This window comes from Malania oleifera, chromosome 3 (genome assembly GCF_029873635.1).
Source record: "Malania oleifera isolate guangnan ecotype guangnan chromosome 3, ASM2987363v1, whole genome shotgun sequence".
Taxonomy (NCBI): domain Eukaryota; kingdom Viridiplantae; phylum Streptophyta; class Magnoliopsida; order Santalales; family Ximeniaceae; genus Malania; species Malania oleifera.
Genome location: NC_080419.1, coordinates 96,899,939 through 96,920,894, shown reverse-complemented (window position 1 = coordinate 96,920,894; position 20,956 = coordinate 96,899,939). Strand labels below are relative to the sequence as shown.

Genomic DNA, 20,956 nt, shown 5'->3' with positions numbered 1-20,956 from the left:
AGAAGTACCCGCAATTGTTCCAAGAAATTCGGATGTAATTAGGAAATGTAAGTAAATATGTAGTATTTCCTTTGTAGGTACATGTTGTAACGACCCGAAGAATAAGGGTATTTAAATAATAAAAAGGGATAGAAATGGAAACAGTAACAGATGGAGAAGCCGACTTCGTCGACGAGGGTTCTTCAGGATCTCGTTGATGAGGTCCCATCTCGTTGATGAGAAGATACCGAGAGAAGATTTTAGGAAAGTTTAAAATTCATCGATGAGGGTGCAAATTCGTCGATGAACTTTCTACATGACTCGTCGATGAATTCCACAGTATAAATAGCCTAAAACTGGGTTAAATGCATAAATTTTCAGCAAAATTCACTCTTTCTCTCTCTCTCTCTCTCTCTCTCTCTCTCTCCTATGACTCCACCTCCATCTCTCTTCAATTTTGGCCCTATCGTTCACCAAATCGATGATCTAAGGCCACCACGACACTCCTGGGGAAGTTCTCTCTAAGTTTGCCAAAGCGGATCATCGATGGGACGAAATTGGATTTCATCCCATATTTAGGATAAGGTCTTTTATTCGAAATTAGGCTTTTCGGCAGTTGTAGGAAGTGTAGAAGATGTAGAAATAAAGATGTTTTGTTCTAGGATTTATGGTTTTTAGGGTGTTGAGTGGAGAACCCTGTAGGTGTAGGACCTGCTACAGTAAGGGGATTTTAGCAAAAATCAGGTAAGGGAAATATGCTATGCTAGGCAATACTAGTATGATTTCAGTATGAATTTTATGTTTTTTACCAGATTATTATTTCACAGCAGGAATTTATACAGTTTATCAAATACATTTAAAATGTTTTAAATTACTGTGTGGCATGAGAATATGTATATAGTACAGAAACATGTTTTTACAGTATTTTTAGGATTATCTTTTACAGATTATACAGACAGGGAATATATTTTATAATATTTTTAAAATATCATGATTATACGGTTTTCAATACCATAACGTACAGTTTTACAATTCATTTCAGAAATACAGTTGATACAGATACAGTTTATCACAACGTCATGGTTAATAAAGATATTACAGAATCATGGTAAAATAGATAAATTGTATATAGTAATGTATTATTTAGTATTAGGCCCTGATGGATCAGATTTAGCAGAGCACGGTACCGTTGCTATATACAGATATTCAGTATAGAGTGCAACCACCTATTCGGATAATACGTGGTACGTAAGGAGTGGACAAGCTCTCCATCAGATATGGGTTGAGGAGGACTGATCAGACTGATGGAGTATAGTGGTTTATCCTGGTAGGCCAGCCAGGATAGATCCCGCCTTTGGGCCACACAACCCTGTCATAAGGGGTTAAATCATGACATACAGCCATCTAGGGAAGTTTTCAGTTATTATTATGTATGTACAGTTTCACAGAAACAGGGAATATATATATATATATATATATATATATTAAAAGTATTATGTATAGAAACCTAAAATACATATATGTTAAGCACATGGGAAGGTGGTTGTTATATTATTTGTACTATATTTTGAGATTTAGTTATATGTGATTATGTAGAAACAGATCTTCTTAGTATTGCAACTCATTTGCCACAATCTAGCAATAGCATATTTCGTTTTACTGAGCGTTGGCTCATCCCATTACTTTAACGTTTTTCAGGTGATCTAGGTAGGCGAGCAGATCAGGCTCGCAGATAGAGGGGCCTCAGTACTGCCCTGTCAGTAGAGTGAGTATTTTTTAGAGTATTTATGTATAGCTCTAGCCCAATTGAGGGTATTTTGGGAAACAGTCTTATATGTATATTTTGGGGACACATTTTATCACTCTAGTTTTGTATATTTTCTTGATAATGTTTATATGGATTCCGCTTCTCGCTGCTTAGGTTTATGGTTTCGTTTAATTTAGTAGGTATTAGAGCATTATAAATTTTACAGTATATATATAGAAAATAAAAACCCAGTTAAGTAGCAGGTCATTACACTTGTAATACTTTATTTAGTAAGTCGTATTTTAGTTTTGGGGGAATTTTCTTTTGATATATGTAATCTCCCAGCACTCGGAATGTAACCACAGTATTCCTCCACCATAAGTGAGGGTAAGTAATAAAATAAGTAGACCATTTTGCCTTTAAGGGATGATGAGTTGTATGAATAGTAAATTTCGAGGATGAAATTTTATAAGGAGAGGAGAATGTAATGACTCGAAGTATAATGGTATTTAAATAATAATTAAGAGAGTAGAAAATGAAAATAAGGAAAAGGGGGCACAACAAGCTTCGTCGACGAACGCGACATTGCATTATAAGTTCATCGATGAAGTTGAATTTCGTTGATGAGAAGATATCGAGAGGATTTTTGGGCGACTCTGAATTTCTTCAACAAAGGGGAGAGTTCATCGACGAATTGTCTATTGACCTCGTCGACGAGGTGACGTGGCTCATCGACGACGCCCCTAGTATAAATAGCGTGAAACTCGATTTTAACGCAAAAAAAAAAAATCAAATTTCACTCCCTCTCTCTCTCCCTACGATTTCTCTCTCCTCTCTCTTCGATTTTGGCTCTGTCGTTTGCCGGATGGATGATCTAAGGTCACCACGACGCTCCTGGGGAAATTTTCTCCAAATCTGTTGGAGCAAATCATTGGTGGAAGCAAGTTGAAGTTCATCCCTGAGTTGAGGTAAGGTTTTTTATGCCAAATTTGATATTTTCACAGTTATAGGAAATAATACTCACGTGAAAATACTGAAGCTTAGTTTTGGGAGTTATTGATTTTAGGGAATTGAACGAGGAACCCTGCGAGTGCAGGACCATAATATTTAGGGGGTTTCTTTCCAGTGTCAAGTAAGGGAATAAACAAAAGCGCGCAGTTAATTTTCCATGCAAATTAGTATTATTTATCAGCAAATTAATTTTCAGGAAAGCATGTGGTAAATTTGAATATTCTTGAGAAAATGCATATTTGGGAAAATACTGTTATTATACAAGAAATGTAATTTTAGAATGAAATGTATGATTTTACTCAACATTGTGTGGCGTGAACATTATTTTACGTGACAAGTATTATGTTATAGCAATTTTACGAATAAAACATGTTTTCAGGGATTATGAAATAATACAGTACATTATAATTTTGAAAATACATGATAATTGATTTATTTATTCAGAATGGTATTTATGAAATGTTCAGCACGAGACCATTTTTATGAAATGTTCGGCGCAAGATCGTATTTACGAAATGATCGGTGCGAGACCATATTTATGAAATGTTCGGTACGAGGTTGTATTTATGAAATTACAGAAAATGTTACCAATTCCTTTATGTTAAACGCTATATTATCATGTATTATATGTTATCAGAACATGGATGTTAGTTTAGTTCAGTTCAGAAGCACGGTACCGTAGCTATATAGATCAGATATCTATGTTCAGATTGGTTCTAACCAGCCCACGAGAGGGTGGGAGATGGATAGTTGATGTGGTTTTCAGTGTAGAGTTGTAGACGTACACCTGGCAATCCGGACCAAGGTGTGGCAGGCCCATCGTACTTATAGACATTTTTGACTTGGCAGTGGTTGGCCAGCCATTGTCGGGTACCGCCTTCGGGCTGCACAACCCATCGTGGGGGGTAGTATATGACACTAGCTAACTATTCATCCTATGTATGTTTTCAGTATTATCAGCTATACCTGACATTTTATGAACTATATGATTTATTAGAAAATACAAAAGTATATGATTATTCAGTGTGTTATGATGAATGTTTAAAGATATATGAAATGTATTGTATATGTATAATTGCATTAAATGTTCATATTGTCACACAACTGTATTTAGTTTATTTTCCCTTACTGAGAAGTGTCTCACCCCCGAACTTAAATAATTTTTAGGAAACCCAAGAGGACAGACGGATCGAGGCCGCCGTTGAGATATTGTGGTTCTACGCTACTAGGAGGGTAAGTTTTTTATCTAGGGGCCATAGATTGGTGTGGTGGGTTCCTAGATATGAATATATTTTGTATTTTTGGAGATTGTATATAAACACAAATATTTGGGAATGTAGTTAACTCTGGTATTTGGATTTTATGGTTACGAAAATGTGAGTTAAATTTACTGATGCTTAGGTTTCTGCTGTGCATGACAGGTGTCCCCGATACCCACGGGTTCCTGTTGACTTTGTTATTAATTATGTTTTATTATATGAATATTTAAGCACGTCGTTACACAAGCTCAAATGCCAACCTAACTAAACATCACATGCATACCCCAAGCCTAGAACCCAACCTAAGTAAATAACCCATGCAAGCCCAACAGCCCAAATGGCCTAGCCTAGACCTAACCTAATGTCCCCAACTCAATTCTAGACTAGGCCCAATTGGCCTAACTTAACTAATCAACTAAGACCCTGGACCTAGCCCAATCCTAAGTTAGCCCACTACAAAACTTAAACCTATGACCCATCCTAAACCTAAACCCCATCCTAACCTAGGACCTAGCTTGAACCCAATTAAACACCCCAAGGCCCAGTTAAACCTAATTCAATTAAACACCAAACCCAATTTGAGCCCAACATCCTAAAGCAAAATTGGGTCAAACCCAATTGAACCCCCACGACCCAATTAGGCCTGGCCCTGCCCCTAACTAACCAAACCTCACCCTAACTTACCCAACCCCCCAACTTAACCTACTTGAAACCCAACCCAAACCAAAACTGGGTTGAACCCTAGGTCGACCAAACCCCCATTACCATATTTGGTTTGTGGGAAACTATGAGAAAATCCACAGAAACCAACAAAAAAAACAAATAAGAAGAAAAAAGAAAAACATAAGGGAAAGGAGGAAGGCTTGCTTTACCTTTGGGAGTACCTATTTGGATCTAAGCGTCAACATAGAGAGTTCAAAGCTCTCTGCCCCCAAACCCCTGTCTAACCTACAAAATAGAGGAAACAAAGAGAGAGAAGTGAGAGAAAGATGAGATAAAAGAGAGTGAAAGAAGAAAGAGGAGAGAGAAGGAGATTTACCTTGGGAGGGTGGTTCCGCCGTAGACGATAATGGCTAGCTGTAAAGAGCAAAAGAAGAGAGCAAAGGTATGAGAGAGAGAGAGAGAGAGAGAGAGAGAGAGAGAGAGAGAGAGAGAGCGAAAAGAGGCAAAGAGGAGAGAAAAAAATGAGAAAAGAAAAGAAAATAAGAAAGAATAGAAAAGAAAGGGAAAAACAGAATATATATATATATATATATATATATATAAAATTTATAAAAGAAGGGGAAAAAAAAAAGCAAACGGGACACATGTCACCGTATGGATAGTGACATGTGGCACCACCACGTTCGCTCAAAATGGGTGATGTCACCTACATGACATGGCACAATTTGGTTGGGATCGCGCCATGTCAGCAATCCATAAGTCACTTTCTATGTCTGTTACCTTTTGCCACATAGTAAGTGACGTCATACTAACATCATCTTGCCCCGTGTCGAACCTCCTTTTTTTCAAAAAAAAAAAGACCAAGACCAGTCATCTTCTGCCACATGTCGCCACCAATGGCTAACATGTGGCAGCCCTAGGATTTTCCCACCTCCCCATGAACCGAGTCAACCTGATTTGATATAGGTCAACCCGAGCCAGAACCATTGACCAGGTCAAGTGAGTCAAACCTATTCAACCTCCCTGAACCTCTTTTTTTATTATTTTATTAATAAATTCATTCATTTTTAATCCATTTTTAATCCATTTTTAATGCAAAAAATTGGGGAAAATAGTAGAAAAATTAGAAAAAAAAAATCAGAAAAAAGTCTAGAAAAGTAGACAAAATTTCCATAAGTCATTTTTGACTCACATGACCAAAAAATAAAAATTTGAAGATCCTAAAAACAAATAAAAATGGAGAAAAATCTTTTAAAATCTTGAAAAATTATAGAAATTTTATAGAAAGTGGAGAAAAATTATGGAAATTTTTTTGGAATTTTTTCTCAATTATGATTATTTTCTATTAATTGCTTTGTGTGGTTTGTTTGTGTGTGCCCTATTTTCCACATGAATATATGTTTAGTATCTTCTTTATTGTGTGGGTATGCATGCATGATTGTATGTGTGTGCACACCCATCCACATAAGGATGAATATGATGAATTGGGCTTATATAATCCCTAGTTATTGCTTGAGGGACGAGGAGTCTAGTAGAATCTCTTCGAGCTTACAGAAATAAGCTTCCATTAGACCATTTGATTAATGTGCATATTTCTCTTGCATGTTTTGTGGTTTTGTAATCTCGGGTTATTGCTTGAGGGGCGAGGAATCTAGCAAAATCCCTTTGAGCTTACACGACAAAGATTCCGTTAGACCCCTTGATTCATGTGCATATTTCTCTTACATGTCTTGTGGTTTATATTCTTTGAAATAAATATTGACTTTATTGATTGCATGTGTTTTTAAATTGAAATTCCATAATAAATCTTCCTCTGAACTTAGAGGCTATGTCTTTGCATGCCTTTAAGAACCTAGAGGCAAGCAACTTTTGTCTTTCGCAAAGCTTCCTAATATTTAAACATTAGGTAAATAAAACTTCTAACTTGGAATAAATTTAATAAACAATTAATCCTCACAGGGAATGTTTGATGTTGTGTCTTCGTACGCCTTCGGGAATCTCGAGGTGAGGGTATTTTTTTGTCTTTCGCAAGGTTGTCCAATGTAGTATGGACTAGTAATTGAAATAAAGAGGAAGAATCTAAAATCTTGATCGGTTAGTTTTGCATGTGATCCTACACTAATCAAGTACCGTCCTTTGGATGGGTATGAAAAGGTGCTAATATCCTCCCTTTAGATAATCATACTCTCGAATCCAACTTGATAACGCGCAATATGGACTATCGATTTTTTTGAACTTAGGAAGAACTTAGTGACCAATGAACTGGTAGCATATTAAATAGGTATTCTAATCTCACCTAGAGCAAAAAAGGTTAGTAGTGATTGTTGACAGCAATGGAATGCTTACTATGTAGACAATATATTTTATTTATAAGAGCAATGTCCATATATACAATTTAGGAGGAATCAAAGAATAAAAATGGTTATAATTAAATCAGAAAGGAATATATTGGTTACAACTTATTTTGTACTGTAGTTGGGCTAGTATAACTACTAATACGCCCCCTCGAGTCTAAAGGGGTGTCAACCACTTTGAGAATTGTTGTAAAATGATTAAATTTTTCTACAACTAAAGATTTGGTAAGAACATCCACAAGTTGATCTTTAGAGCTACAAAAGGAAATTATAAGTGTGTTGGCAGTGGCACGATCCCGAACAAAATGGTAGTCGATATCCATGTTGTACTTGGTTTTTGAATGATACATAGGATTGAAACAAAGGTATGTTGCACCGAGGTTGTTACACCAGAGTGTAGGTGCTTGAGGTAAAAATAGACCAAGTTCCTTAAGAAGAGTTTGAAGCCATATTAATTCAGCTGCCAAGGATTTGTATTCAGCTTCATTGGATGATTTGGCTACTATTTTATGTGTATTAGAGCTCCATGATATGAGATGATTACCAAGAAAGATGCAAAAACCACCAGTTGATCGTGTTGGCCTAACAAGGCTTAATTTCGTTTTGATGATAACAAATTAAGGTTACTAAGTGTGTTTTCAGGTTAAGTTTTAGGAATCAAGTATTTGACAAAGTAAAGTGATCCTACTTGAAGAGATTGAATGAACCTTAGACTTAAAGCTACAAGTCATGAGGAATATGAAAGGTATTGAAGAGTTTATCAAAGCTCGGACAATTATTGAAGCAACATGAAGAGTTAGGAATTTACTTGTGTTATATTTTTAAAGTCTCGTGTAAGTATTTTAAATTTCAATATTGTTGTTGAAGCTCTTAGGATTCATTCTGGACTTAGAGACCTGATTTAGAACATGGAAAATATTTTTATAAGGTTTAAAATACTTTTCAAAGTAAACAAAAGCAAGTTTTGGAAACAAAATGTGAAAAACACTAAGTAGTTTAGTCGTCAAGCAACTGATGATTCTTTTTCAGGTGACTGATATGCTATTGCAGTGTTAATAAGGAAATAGCTATTGCTTGTTTTGAAGCACGATTTTGAATAAGTTCAAGCAACTGACCTCATGGTTCAGGCGATTGAAGTTTATGTTTTAAACTTGTTCACAACGCTGATTTCTTTCCAAATTCAAATGATTTGGTTTCCTAACTTGGGGAAAACAGTAACAATCTTCCCTACTATATATAAAGTTTACTTTTTCGCAAATTAGGGTAACCAATACTCACACATACAATTCAAATTCATGTCATACTCTTGTTATACTCTCTGGAAAATCTGCTATGAGCTTTTGCTGTAATCCTTAATTGAAATTCTAATTTATTCTTCTTAAATCTCCATTTTACAATCAAAATTCTTTAGATTTTTTGTGAGCTTCAATTTGATATTGATTTATTGAAGTATATTGTGCTTTATCTTGTACAAACTTTGCTCTGCTGAGAGTGATTTGCTTGTATGAATATTGAATTGCTATTTTGCAAACTTTGATGGTTCAAGGTTGTTGAATCATTGCCTAGCAAGAGGGTGTTCTCTTTAGAGAGGGGTCTCCACCTACCAATGGAGAGAGGATACTTCACCCATTGAACGAAGTGGTAAAGAAAATCCTCACAGCGAGTTGCTTGAGATAAGGACGTAGGCGGTAAATCCAACCTTATAAAAAATCTGGTGTTCACTCTTCTTCCCTATTCCTTTAAATTTGGAACCTTATAATCTACGTGTATATTCTAAATTCATTGGTAAATTTGCTGAATGCTGAGGTTTGATTGTGTTTAAATCAATTAATTAAATTGGTTGTTGGTTTATGTTGTTGGATGAAAAATTAGACAACTACTGATATCTGAATTCAAGTGTGTTTGGTTGAGGTAAAGTTATTTTAATTGATTGTTTGATTGAAACACAAGTATCAAAATTACTAACTTATATTACTGAATTTGTGCCTTGATAAAATCCTTGATTGTTGTTGAAATTTAGAATTGAATACTGAAATAACTAAAGTTTAAAATCAGATTGTATTTTCAGCTTCATATATACCTAGGATTGTCGATTGGTATAGTATGTTTGCTGATTAGTATATTATTGTTGATATTGGTATGAGGTTGTAGTTGGTTTAATTTAAAAGGTTTAAAATAAACTGAAATTTTGTACTAGTATTTGAAAGTCATGTGACATTGATGTTAGTTTATCGAGCTGAATGATTGACTTTCTCCCTTGTCAATTGCCCCAGTTTCGTCGAAGGAAACATGTCCCTTTCTATCTTTTGTTGGAAACCAATGCCGCTTTCTTGTTCTGGATGTTGTCCATAGTTTAGTGAAGCTCTAACTCTATTTTGATCTCGAGATGGAAAAATAAAGAAACTAAGGCTCCAAATTCCCTTCCCCCCAAATGATATCTTCCACCCCAATTTGTGGCGAAGTATTTGTAAAGTATTGACCAAACTTGTCATTTGAGCAAGCTACCTACGTACCCTTTTGGGATCAGGTCATTACGTAGTTCAGACTCAATCATTGAGTTTGACAAATCATTTAAGACAATAATGCATACTAATCTGGTTAGGTCTTTAGATAGGAATGTAATGTAGGCTTAGGGGATAAAGGTCAAAGAAGAAAGAGACATAATAAGGCTCAAATTTTTTTGATGTTATCAAGGGTAGTCATTGGTCAATGATCACATGTGATGTATGTCCCCGATTTTTCTTTCTATTTCTTTCTTTTCTTTCTCTTTCACATCTTCTTTTTTACTGTACTTTTTATCATCTTTTTTATGGAAGAATCTTTAGCTCTATTTTAGCTTGAACTCCATTTGGGACCAAGTCCTTTTAAAATTGCCCTAGTGAGGGGTGTGATCCTTTGACGGGTTAAATCAAGAATTGAATATTCCGAGCTCAACAAGGTTGGCAAGGGGTTTTTATTTCTTGATCTTCTTCCTAGGTGGTAGAAAAATGGTCTGCCGTCATTTTAGGGAGTTAATTGTTGTCTCATATAATTTTTCAGACTTCTGAAACCCCGAACCTAGCTTAATTTTGGAAAATGACTTTTAAGAAGCAAAGGTTTGACATTCAGACTCAAACTGTGTAACAAGTGATAAACCAATGCTTGGTTCTTTTTGTGGGAAAAATGGTCGTCCAAGGATGGGCATCTGTCATTTGATTAAAATAAAAGTGATGAGCAACATAAACTTATGGAACAAACAACACCATTTGACGCGTGAATTCATAGGATGAGGAAAATTGTTTCATCTTCTTTATCCTCCCTTTCCTGACTTGAATTTTTAAAAGTTAACATCATTTCCTGGCTCATGAATACTGGTAATGTTGTTTTCCCTATTCTTGCATGAAACATGAGCAAAAGAATTCTTAACACTTGAACTCATAATGGAAACGCATAATTTGAATGAAATTGTCAAAGGATTACAAAAGAAAAACAAAGATAACAAAAACATCACATGAAGTAAGTTGAATAACCAAAATTTCTCCATTCCGATGGTTATAAGGCAAATCAATTTGTTCAAGCTGTTGGAGGAATCCGCATTATCGGCGTGCTTCTCTGCCCATTCTTGGCTTCCAAACCCTTTAATCACTGCCTTCCCCATGGTTGGGTAAAAGATCGCTCTAAATTCTAGATTATTTATCATCAAAATGCAACCACCCTACGTCTCTCAGTGTTTGTACTTTGTCTTTGAATGCCCAGCAACAATCGATAGTGTGACCAGAGGAGTTGGAGTGATATGCACATCGAGTCTCGGGGTTGTACCAATGTGGAGTGGGGGTTGGAACAGAATCCCTTGGAACATTTGAGATCATTCTTCTTCCAAGCAACTATGTGAATAACTTAGCATATGGCCTCGGGATGGGGTCAATTTTTTGAAAACTCCTTTCAATGCCTTTATCTTGTGCCTAAACATTCGGTCGGGTGGACGTAGGCCCGATCTGAGGTCTTGTGTCTGCATGTGCTATCTGATCGATGGTGGGCAAAATTTTTATTAGTCCTCTAGTTTCTGCCTCCTTGATGATAATGCCCTTGAACCATCTGAGCTTCCTCATTCTTCCTCCTACCTGTCCATTTGTTGCTTAGACCAGTCTCAGCATTACTATTCTTGACTCGCCCTGCCTTGTTGTTGGCTTTAATCCTTTAATCCTTCCTTCTATGGTCACAGTATCCATGAAATCATGGGGAGTTGCTCCCCGAAGATGTCCACGATATCGGTCTTTCAGTGTACTCACAAACAACGTGATGGTTTCCTGGTCACCTACCAGGGGATCCACTTGGGTCGCCATATCTCTCCACCTATAAGCATATTCCCTAAAAGTTTCTGTAGGACTCTTTTCCATCTCTAGCAGGGTCATCCAATCTGGCGCCATTTCCATCACATGACGGTATTAAGCTATGAAAGCATTGGCCAGATCTCTCCATATGTGAATTCACACCCTGTCTTGGTGGATATACCATCTGGCTGCTGCACCGGTTAGACTGCTCTGGAAGCAGTGCATCATCAGTTTCTTGTCGTCTGAGTACGCTGCGATCGATTGACAAAACAATTGCAGATGGGTTCGACGACACTGGGTTCGATCGAATTTCTTGAAGTCTAGGATCTTAAATTTTGGTGGTAATACCACCTTCGATACTAAGCAAAGGTCCGCTGGATCAACAAAACCGAATGCATTAGTTCCTTCAATGGCTCTTAACCGCTTCTTAAGCACGTCACAGTGACACTCAATTTTAGATTTGTTCACTACCGCATCAATTATCATCCTTGGAGATATTCCCATTGCTAAAACTCCCGGTACTAGTGCGATTGGAATGAAGGGGGAGACATTCGGAAGGGAGCCTTCTGTGATAACAGTCAGTTGGGTCAAGGTTTGTCCGTGCACCGGGGTAAACCCCGGAGCATAGGTGGGGTCTAAATCATCTTGTATTTGTACCATCTTGCCTTTTCCCATTAAGAGCTCCAAGATCTTACTCATCTTATCTCTTATTTGTTCTTGCCTCAATTTTATGCCTAGGATTTTGCTTTCCACTTGTTCAGTCATAATCCTTGCCTTACTTTTGGTGTTGTTAAGGTGGGTAGAGGTGGGCTCAATGTTGGAATTTTGGGCTTTAGTTTGTCCTGATTTTATAGGAAATCGAAATGTGATTACCGGCTCATTGGAGACGAAATCTCAAGAATGGATTATGTGTGAATTTATGCATAGGTGCACATAATGCAACCTAAATAATCATTTGGCCAAAGTTCTGGAAAAAACCCTATTCGTTGTTGATCTCGAGAATGATCCATTTTCTTCTTTGCAGGGTACTTTGAGAAATAAAATTTGACGTTTTCAAAAATGGATTGGGCTCTTTTCGAAATATTGGCCAAGTGATATTGATGCCTAAGTGGATGCAACATGTACAACACAACACAAGGCATTTCTAGACATATATACAACAGACATGGACTACAACATGCGGAGAAGGATGTGGCTTTTGTCCAGACCCCAAGTGGATTCATCTATCATACCGAGTTCTTCAAAGCTCTATCCTAGGGAGGTGATCCTGTGGGTAATCATGTGCAGTTAGATTCTAATCCTTATTAATGATAGGTCCCCAAATTGAAACTTCATCCTCCCTCACAAAGGTCTAGACAAAGTCCGCACTGAGTGGAGTGGTTCACGAGTCCCACTGAGCGAATGGTACCTAATTAATTTAAAATTATCCAAAAATAAATTTAATAAGCCTTAGAAAATTACTCCCTACCAAAAAGTGTAAAGAAATGCACAAAATAAAATACTATATAATTATTCCCTCAAAAATCGGGGCATGTCATAGTCTGAAGAGCTCAATGCCTCCCATTGCAATCATCAAGTTCGGAAAATCGAGAAAATAGTTTACAAAAATACACTCCCGGGATTTTGACATCTTTTATAGAATTTCCTAAGTATAAAAAATAATATTCCGAGAGGCTTGGGACTTCAAAGACTGTAAAAAATGATCCTCATCTTCAAAATGTTTTTCTTGATTTTTCTTCCATTTTTCTGAAATTTTCATAATTTTATTGAATTTTTGAAATAACACAAAGATAATTAAGCAAAAACAATAAAAATCAAGTCAAAAATATTTTTAGATTTTTCTTCTGAATTTTCGTGATTTTTCTAACATTTTTATGAATTTTTATGGGTTTTTAAAAGTTTAAATATAAAATAAAATAAAAGGATAAACTGGTTTCCTACTGATTCAGAGGACCCAATCAGTTCGAGGAGAAAACCGGTCAAAGGGAAAGGGTCAACCCGTTTAACGTCTGGTCAAGACCATTGAGTTTAGAGGGTAAAAGTGTGTGTTTAAGTGTGTGTGCTTTATTATATGAGTGTGTGTGAGTTAATGTGTGTTTTAGTGTGTGTTCAATTTGTGTGTGGGGGGTGTGGTGTCTTGGTTGTTCATAGCCGTGAGGGTGAGGCTGAGCTGGTTGCAGGTGATGGTGAGGGAGACTCGTAGCTCCTTTTTCATTTGTGTGGGTAGTGTGGTGTGTGTGTGTGTGTGTGTGTTTTGTGAGATGGTGAATAGTGGAGGCTCTCTACAGTAGTGTGGGGTTGCTGGTTTCGAGAGGGAGCGTGAGAGTGAGAATGAGAGAGAAGGGAATGAGGGAAAATGGAGAATGGAGGCTCTGCGAAGGTGACTGAGAAGCTCACGGCGAGGCGATGTGAGGGTGATGACGATAACAACAGAGATGGAGCAGCCGGGATGCTCCTACCCACGGTGAATGAGAAAGAGAGAGTGAATAAAGGAGGGGGAGAGAGAGAGAGAGAGAGAGATGGTACAATGTGAGCCGTGAGGTGAGGTAACGAGCTCGTGCATGTCGTTAGGGAGAGAAGAAGGAGCAAGTGGCTTATAATCGGGGGAGAGTGAGGTCTAAGTTGCTAGTCAGCAAGGGCAATTAGAGGCGACGACTACGAGTCTCTGTAGCGGCAATGAAAAAGAGGCCAAAGTCGGCGAGTGGGTGTAAACTGACATGAGAGAGGAGTCGAGGTCTGGCCATGGGGAACGGTGGTGGGGCGTGGCCAAAGCTATGGAGGACGACAGAGGTTGGCCAAGAGGGAGGAGAGATAAGGGTGGAGCTGGGTGCAGAGCTGCAGAAGGAGATGTGAGGTGGTGAGGGAGATGGGGAGTGTGACTAGGAAATCAAGGTGCCGAGGACAGTGGAGCGGGCTTGAGTAAGATTTGCAGAAAGTGTGTTCTGTGTGCGAGTGCTCCCCCTTGTTGTGCATAAACAGTGAAAAATGAAGACTCCCTTTTACGTATGTGATCCTCCCCCTCGTGGTGTGTGTGTGATAGCTTTTTTATAGACTTGTCGATACCCTTTCATCAATCCAATTAGCACACAAAAAAAAAAAACCGTTCCAACAACAAAATACTTTCCTTTATGCGTGCGTGGTTTTGTTAAAGGGATTTGGGAAAGAATGATTGTGTAGATGCCTTTCTTTTTTCTTTATTTTTGAATTTCTCTTGCTTTTGGATTTTCTCCCTCATATACCCCCGCACCCTTTTGGCTGCAACCTTTGTTTGTACATCATTTTTTTGAATTTCTTTTGCTTTTTGTTTTGTTTCTTCTTTTTGTGTTTTTTTGTTGTGACAATAATAATAATAATAATAATAATAACAATAATAATAATAATAACAATAATAATAATAATAACAATAATAATAATAATAATAGTAACAATAATAATAATAGTAATAACCTAATAATAATAATAATAATAATAATAATAATAATAATAATAATAATAACGATGTCTTTGTTATATTTGGTCCGGATAAAATGGGCTGTCCACATTGAGCTTGCACACAAAGGTAGGATGAGCTGGATTCACAAAGCCCTGAGGCTGCTGCATAAAAACATCATCAGTAAGGTTCCCATGTAAAAAAGCATTCTCAATATCTAACTAGCGCAATGCCCAACACCAAGACACAACAATGGACAAGATAAGGCAATTTGTCGAAGGTTTAACCACAGGACTGAATGTCTTGTGATAATCAAGGCCATGCTATCGATGAAAGCCTTTGGTCACCAATCGAGCCTTTTGTCGCTGAAATTAACCATCGGCATTGGTCTTGGTGCAATAGACCTAGCGATACCCAAGAATATTTAAAGAGGGAATTAGAGGTACAAGTGACCAAGTCTAGTTGTGAGTCAAAGCAGCAAATTCCTGGGCCATAGCTGCACACGAATCCAAAAATTTTGAAGCCACAATGTAGCTCAAAGGTTCATCGAGAACATGAACATTGGTGATGAGGCACTGGTGGGCTAGGTGGGGCACGGTACCACCATAAAATACCTTGGGGCGAGAAGAATTAGTATGGGCTTTAGTGATTATGGGGGACCGAGGAGGGACAAGAATAGGGGGATTAGTAGGGGGAATGGAGGGTGAAGGAGGTGAGGGGTTTAATGAATGTGAAGATAGGGAGGTTGATGAAGATACAGAGGAAGACATATGTGGTAGTGGACTAGGGCTTGGGCCGAGAATAGAAGGAGATGGGGAGGGAGTTGGGTTTATAGAAGGTAAGTGTGGGTCGAGGCCAAGTAGTGAAGGGGATAGAGTGGGTAAGGAGGTCAGAGTAGAAGAAACAAGTAGTGCAGAGATTGTGGGCCAAGATTGTGCAAGGGGAAATGAAGTTTCATCAAAGGTGACATCATTGGATATGAAAAGTCAATTTTTGGAGAGATAGAGACATTTGCATCCCTTGTGAGAAGCACTATAGCAAAGGAATAAGCAAGGAGTGGATCGAAAATTTAATTTTTTGGGAAGGTATGGACGAAGGTTGGGCCAACAAAGGCAACCAAACACCTTCAAAAAATTGTAATTGGGTTCATGATTAAACACCATTGAATAAGGATATTTATGATTTAATGTTGGATTGGGGAGGCGGTTTACTAAGTAAACAACAGTTTCAAAGGCATTGGCCTAATAAGTAAAAGGAAAAGATTCTTGGGCCAAGAGGGCAAGCCCAGTTTCAACAATATGACTGTGCTTTCATTCGACGAGTCCATTTTGTTGATGGGTGTGAGGACATGAGAGGCGATGGTGAATACCAAGTTTTTTACATATGGAGGATATGGGTTCAAATTAACCATTGCCATTAGTTTGAAAAGTTAATAATTTAGTGTTAGACATTCTCTTAACAAAGGTTAAAAAATTGGAAAATATGTGAATGACATTAGATTTTTGCTTAAAAGGAAACAACCAAGTGAATCTGGTGTAGCAATCCACAAAGGAAACATAGTATTTATAACCCAAATGAGATACAAATGAAGATGGGCCCCAAAGGTCCGAACAAACTAATTCCAAGGGCCTGTGATACATGGCCTTACTTGGGGGGGAAGGGAAGCTGATGTGATTTTGCAAAAAGGCAAACCGGACATTTGAAAGAGGCTTCTGAGGAGCAATGCATCAAATAGTTGGTGTGCAGAACGCGATGGACGAGAGCAAGGGAAGGATGACCCAATCTGTGATGCCATTGCGGAAGAGAAGTGTGTTGATTGACATGGGAGGAAGGAGAGGACTAAGTGGTGGAAGGAAAAATGTATAACCCCTCACAAGTTGGCCTGGTGAGGAGGATTTTCTTCGTCTATGAGTCCTTGACAGAAAAGTGAGAGGAGCGAAATTCAAAGAAGTGGTTATTATCAGTGCAGAAACAAAGAACAAAAATTAGGTTTTTGGTAATTAATGGAACATGAAGGTGAATTTTGAGAAGAAAGGGAGAGGAAGAAGTAGGAAAGGAAGAATCACCGAAGTTTTTAATGGGAAGTCTAGAGTCATCGCCAACCTTGATGGTGTCATCACCACTGTACTACTCAGATGAAAGGTTGAAGTTCGACAGAGCATTGATGATATGGTGAGTGGCTGCAGAGTTAGGGTACTACACATTATCTGAAGAAGAGCTAAAAGTAGTGAAATTTGCTGAGAAATTGCTAGGAGAATCATATTGATAAGCATGATTGAATATGTTCGGGACTAGAGTGCTATAAAATAACAACACCAAGATTTTCTTTGAAGAAACAATTGAAGAGAAAACACAAAGTTTTATTATAACAATCAAATTACAATAATATGTCCAACCATGCACTCACTAAATGAGCTTTAGTGGCAAAAGGACAACAAATAGAAAAACAGAATAAGACACAATCTTGCAGTCAAGATGTGTGTTATGCTTCGGTGAGGGGGTCTTATTTACAACCTCTGGTACATGGAAGAAGCATATGAGGGGCTCACCTACCATGGTAGGTGGTGGCAGCTTACCTACCATAGCCGTCATTGACATTAGTGGCTGTCATTCACCAATCGTGGATGTCGTTCATACTAGTAGTCGTTGCTTACCTACCGTGCCCACCGTTCACACTAGATAGGCCATACTGTCTCGTTGGGGCCTACTGGAATTCCTCGGACCCTGCCATCTAGGGGGCGTATCCCCCCATACCCCCCATGGGTGGCGCTGCCCTCAGATCCTGTGCCTCGGAGAGGAATGTCTTTTGTCTTCATAGTACCATTTCGGGATACCACTTTGACCTCATCTAAATCGTACGTTAGGTAAGTATAACAATCAACTCGTGGGAGGTGGGCATTGCACACATATATACCAACAAGTGCCACATGCCCAATCTTGTTGCAAACCCGACAAGTTTGCTTGGAGAATGAGGACTAGTGTGGTGGGTTGCAATTAGCATTGCAATCACCGCAATTTTGATAGGAGTATCTCCCACAGCCACGACCATGTCTCCTAGCTCAGTGAAGAGGGCAACTTTGTGAACCAGTAGTAGAGCTGAAATTCGTAAAGAAATCAAAAGAAGGAGGTGTGAATGTGGAAGCATGAGAGAGGCAGTTTTCATGAATGAGAAATAGTTGATACGGTTCATGGGTGATCAAAGGTTTAGCTCTAGTTGTAATGGAGATTACGAAGGATTCATTGGAGGGACCAAGGCCATTTAAGATATAGGAAACAAGCTCTTTATCAGACAGAGCATTACCGATTGTAGTAAGTGAGTCAGCAAGGATCTGAACTTTTCCAAAATAATCAAAGATGGATTGGTCACCATAAGAGAGGCTAGTAAGTTGAAATGTGATCTGAAACTCTTTTTCTTGTGAGTGAGAGGAGAACATGATGGAGAGAGAACACCATAGATCACGAGATGTTGAAGAAGAGAGCACATGGCCGAGGATTGATTCAGAGAGAGTGGAGAACAGAACATTGAGAACCAGCTAATCAGTGCGTCTCCAGGTGAAGAAGGTAAGGTCAGGTTTGGGTGGCTGCTCTGTAGTTACAGGGAGAAATTTCTGTGGAGGAGGAAGCAAGTTATCAACATAGGAGAAGAGGTCTTGACTCCTTAGGTAAGATATAATTAGAACTTTTTGAGGAGATAGTTCTCTATGGTGAGTTTGGTGGTAACAATGTGAGAAAAATGAAGAAGCAATGGAAGGCACCGTGGGAAGGAAGGAAGGAAGAGGATAACTCCATGGATCTGGAGACAAGCTAGTCACGAATGCTCTAATACCATGTTGACAGCAATAGAATGCTTGCTATGTGTACAATATATTTTATTTATGAGAACAGTGTCTATATATACAATTCAGGAGGAATCAAAGAATAAAAATGGTTACAATTAAATCAGAAAGGAATATACTGGTTACAACTTATTTTGTAATGTAGTTGGGTTGGTATAACTATAATAGTGATTCCTTTGAACTATATTTTGACACATTTCTCATCACATGCATTACCCTTTTCATATAATCTCGAGCTCGCTATTTGGTCGAGGTGATACGGAGACTCGATCCCGTATTTTGGGAGTTGACCCTTTCGGGACATTGCGATAATAATCATTTATTAACTTAGTTAAATAAAGATAAATTGTATTATTGTTTTACAAATGGATTTTGCTTAATAAAAAATAACAATATGGTAGTATTGAGTGCTTATGATATCACATTCATGTGTAAGCTTTATTATCCCTTTTTTGACCAAAGGATAAATAGAACTGAATAATTATTTAATTAATTGCGATGGACTCATGAAATGACCAATTAAGCAAACAAAAATACATTGACCATTCTTATTTAAGGAGTATGGTATTACACTCTCAAATACTTGTGAATGCTTTCCATTATAGAATTGATTTTTAAATGGCGGAAGCTCCCTTAAATGCGATCCCTACCTCAACGCCTGCATGGGAAGAAATCACAGAGAAAAAGGATGAATAAATACATTTTAGCGTCAAAAATAAAATTTAAAAGAAAAGAATTTGGGAAATTTAAGGGTACGTTTGGATGTGAAAAATAAGTTTCATTTTTTAATTTTTAGTTTTTTAAAATTACAAATATTTTAGTTTTTTTTTTAAAAAGTTTCAACATCTGTATTTAAAAAAAAAAAAAAGCAGAAAATAAAGAGGGTAAATGTGTAAAATATATTTTTAAATTTTATTAAAAATTTAAAAATAATTTATAAAAAAAGATAACTTGTTTTCCAATTATAGAGTAATATTCAAAAGCATTTTGTAATTATTTTAAACAATAAAACTATTTTGACTAACAAATAATACTAAAATTATTTATTGTTGTTCATTTATTTCATACAAATATTATAAATAAATAAAAAATTAATATCTTTTAATTTTTTTAAAATTAAAATAAAAAATAAAAAATATTTTGTACAACTAATTGGACCTAAGACTCAATTATTTTAGTACTACAATAAATCATATGTATCATGAGCTCTTTGAGTATCAGCAAGTATATAACATTGTCCATTACTTGTTTAATATGGTGTCTCTATATTTTTTTGTCCATCTAAGTCTAGCGCAAATGAGAGTATATATTAAAATTAAATAATCTTATCTACTAAATTTAAAGTTTGTTTCCTGTTTGACTTGCATGTTGATTATCTAATTTTATATTTAATATTGGATAGGACTCAATTTTTCTCATAAAATTTCGTCATTTTTTTTTTAAAAAAATGTTATATATAGTTATAAAAAATAAATTAATGAAATGTACGTACTCAACAAATTCTATGGTGGCGAACTGCGGAAATCCGGTAGTGATCGCCCTGAAGGCGGGGAGGGAGAGGGCGAGGTTGGCGCCGGCCAGGGAAGGCCTAGAAACCGCCGTGCTCATTCTGTCGACCACCTTCACGTTGATAACCACCTCCCCGGGAGCGCAAGCTCCGGGCGCCGCCGCCCTGATGCACTTCACCCTGTACTCCCGGTCGCACGCGGCGCCGTTGTCCCATGTTCCATCGCTCGCCGCCGCGAACATGAAATTCGTCGGGAACTGCGAGTAGTCTCTTCCATGGCAAGCGGTGGCTGCATTAATTATTTATATATAAAAAAATAATTAAAAGGGCATTTTAATTTCTTCATTAATTGTTATAATAAATAATTAAAATGGAGGGATGAATTACTTACGTTGGTAAGTGGGGCCGTAACGTGCAGCCGCTCCGATGAGGGCATGGGAAGGATGGGAGAGGGAGAGTAGTAATAGGCAATGCAGAGGGAGGAGATGAAGAAGCCTTGACCTGCACATCCTTCAAGCAATGGAATTCTCACCAATTTCTATGGGCATGCCTTGAATTTCTATTTATATATTTATTGCTTGAATTAATTGCTTTTTTTTTTTTTTTTTTGAGGAATTAAATGTAGAGCGTTCATTTAAGAAATTTATGTTTTAGCTCTTTAATTTAAATGCTTTACAGATGTTCCGTGCTAGAGTTTGAATCTAGATAATAAAAGCTCTATATTTATTTTAAAATTTTTTAAATGATACATCTAGAATTTTTACTTTTTAGAAGAAGAAAAAGAAATAAAAAAAGTTGCATAACTGGGTTGACTCAAGTGGTAAGGGCGATTTATAACTCTGTTGATCTTAAGATCATGG

The 20,956-nt window shown here is 37.3% G+C and overlaps 1 protein-coding gene across 1 annotated transcript; it reads right to left on the bottom strand.

Annotated features, from left to right (window-relative positions):
• Positions 1-19,108: 19,108 nt before the first annotated feature.
• Positions 19,109-20,633, bottom strand: LOC131152361 (EG45-like domain containing protein). Its single transcript, XM_058104202.1, has 3 exons — positions 20,488-20,633; positions 20,082-20,385; positions 19,109-19,247 (listed from the first exon to the last, which is right to left on the bottom strand). The coding sequence occupies exons 1-3, from the start codon at positions 20,603-20,605 to the stop codon at positions 19,241-19,243; spliced, it is 429 nt and encodes a 142-aa protein (XP_057960185.1). The 5' UTR covers positions 20,606-20,633; the 3' UTR covers positions 19,109-19,240.
• Between the last annotated feature and the right edge of the window lie 323 nt (positions 20,634-20,956).

Excerpts from the sequence above, each read along its gene's own strand:
- LOC131152361 (XM_058104202.1), bottom strand. The coding sequence starts at position 20,605 with ATGTGCAGGTCAAGGCTTCTTCATCTCCTCCCTCTGCATTGCCTATTA. Across the intron at positions 20,386-20,487 it reads TTACGGCCCCACTTACCAAC|CCACCGCTTGCCATGGAAGA; the intron begins GTAAGTAATTCA and ends TAATTAATGCAG.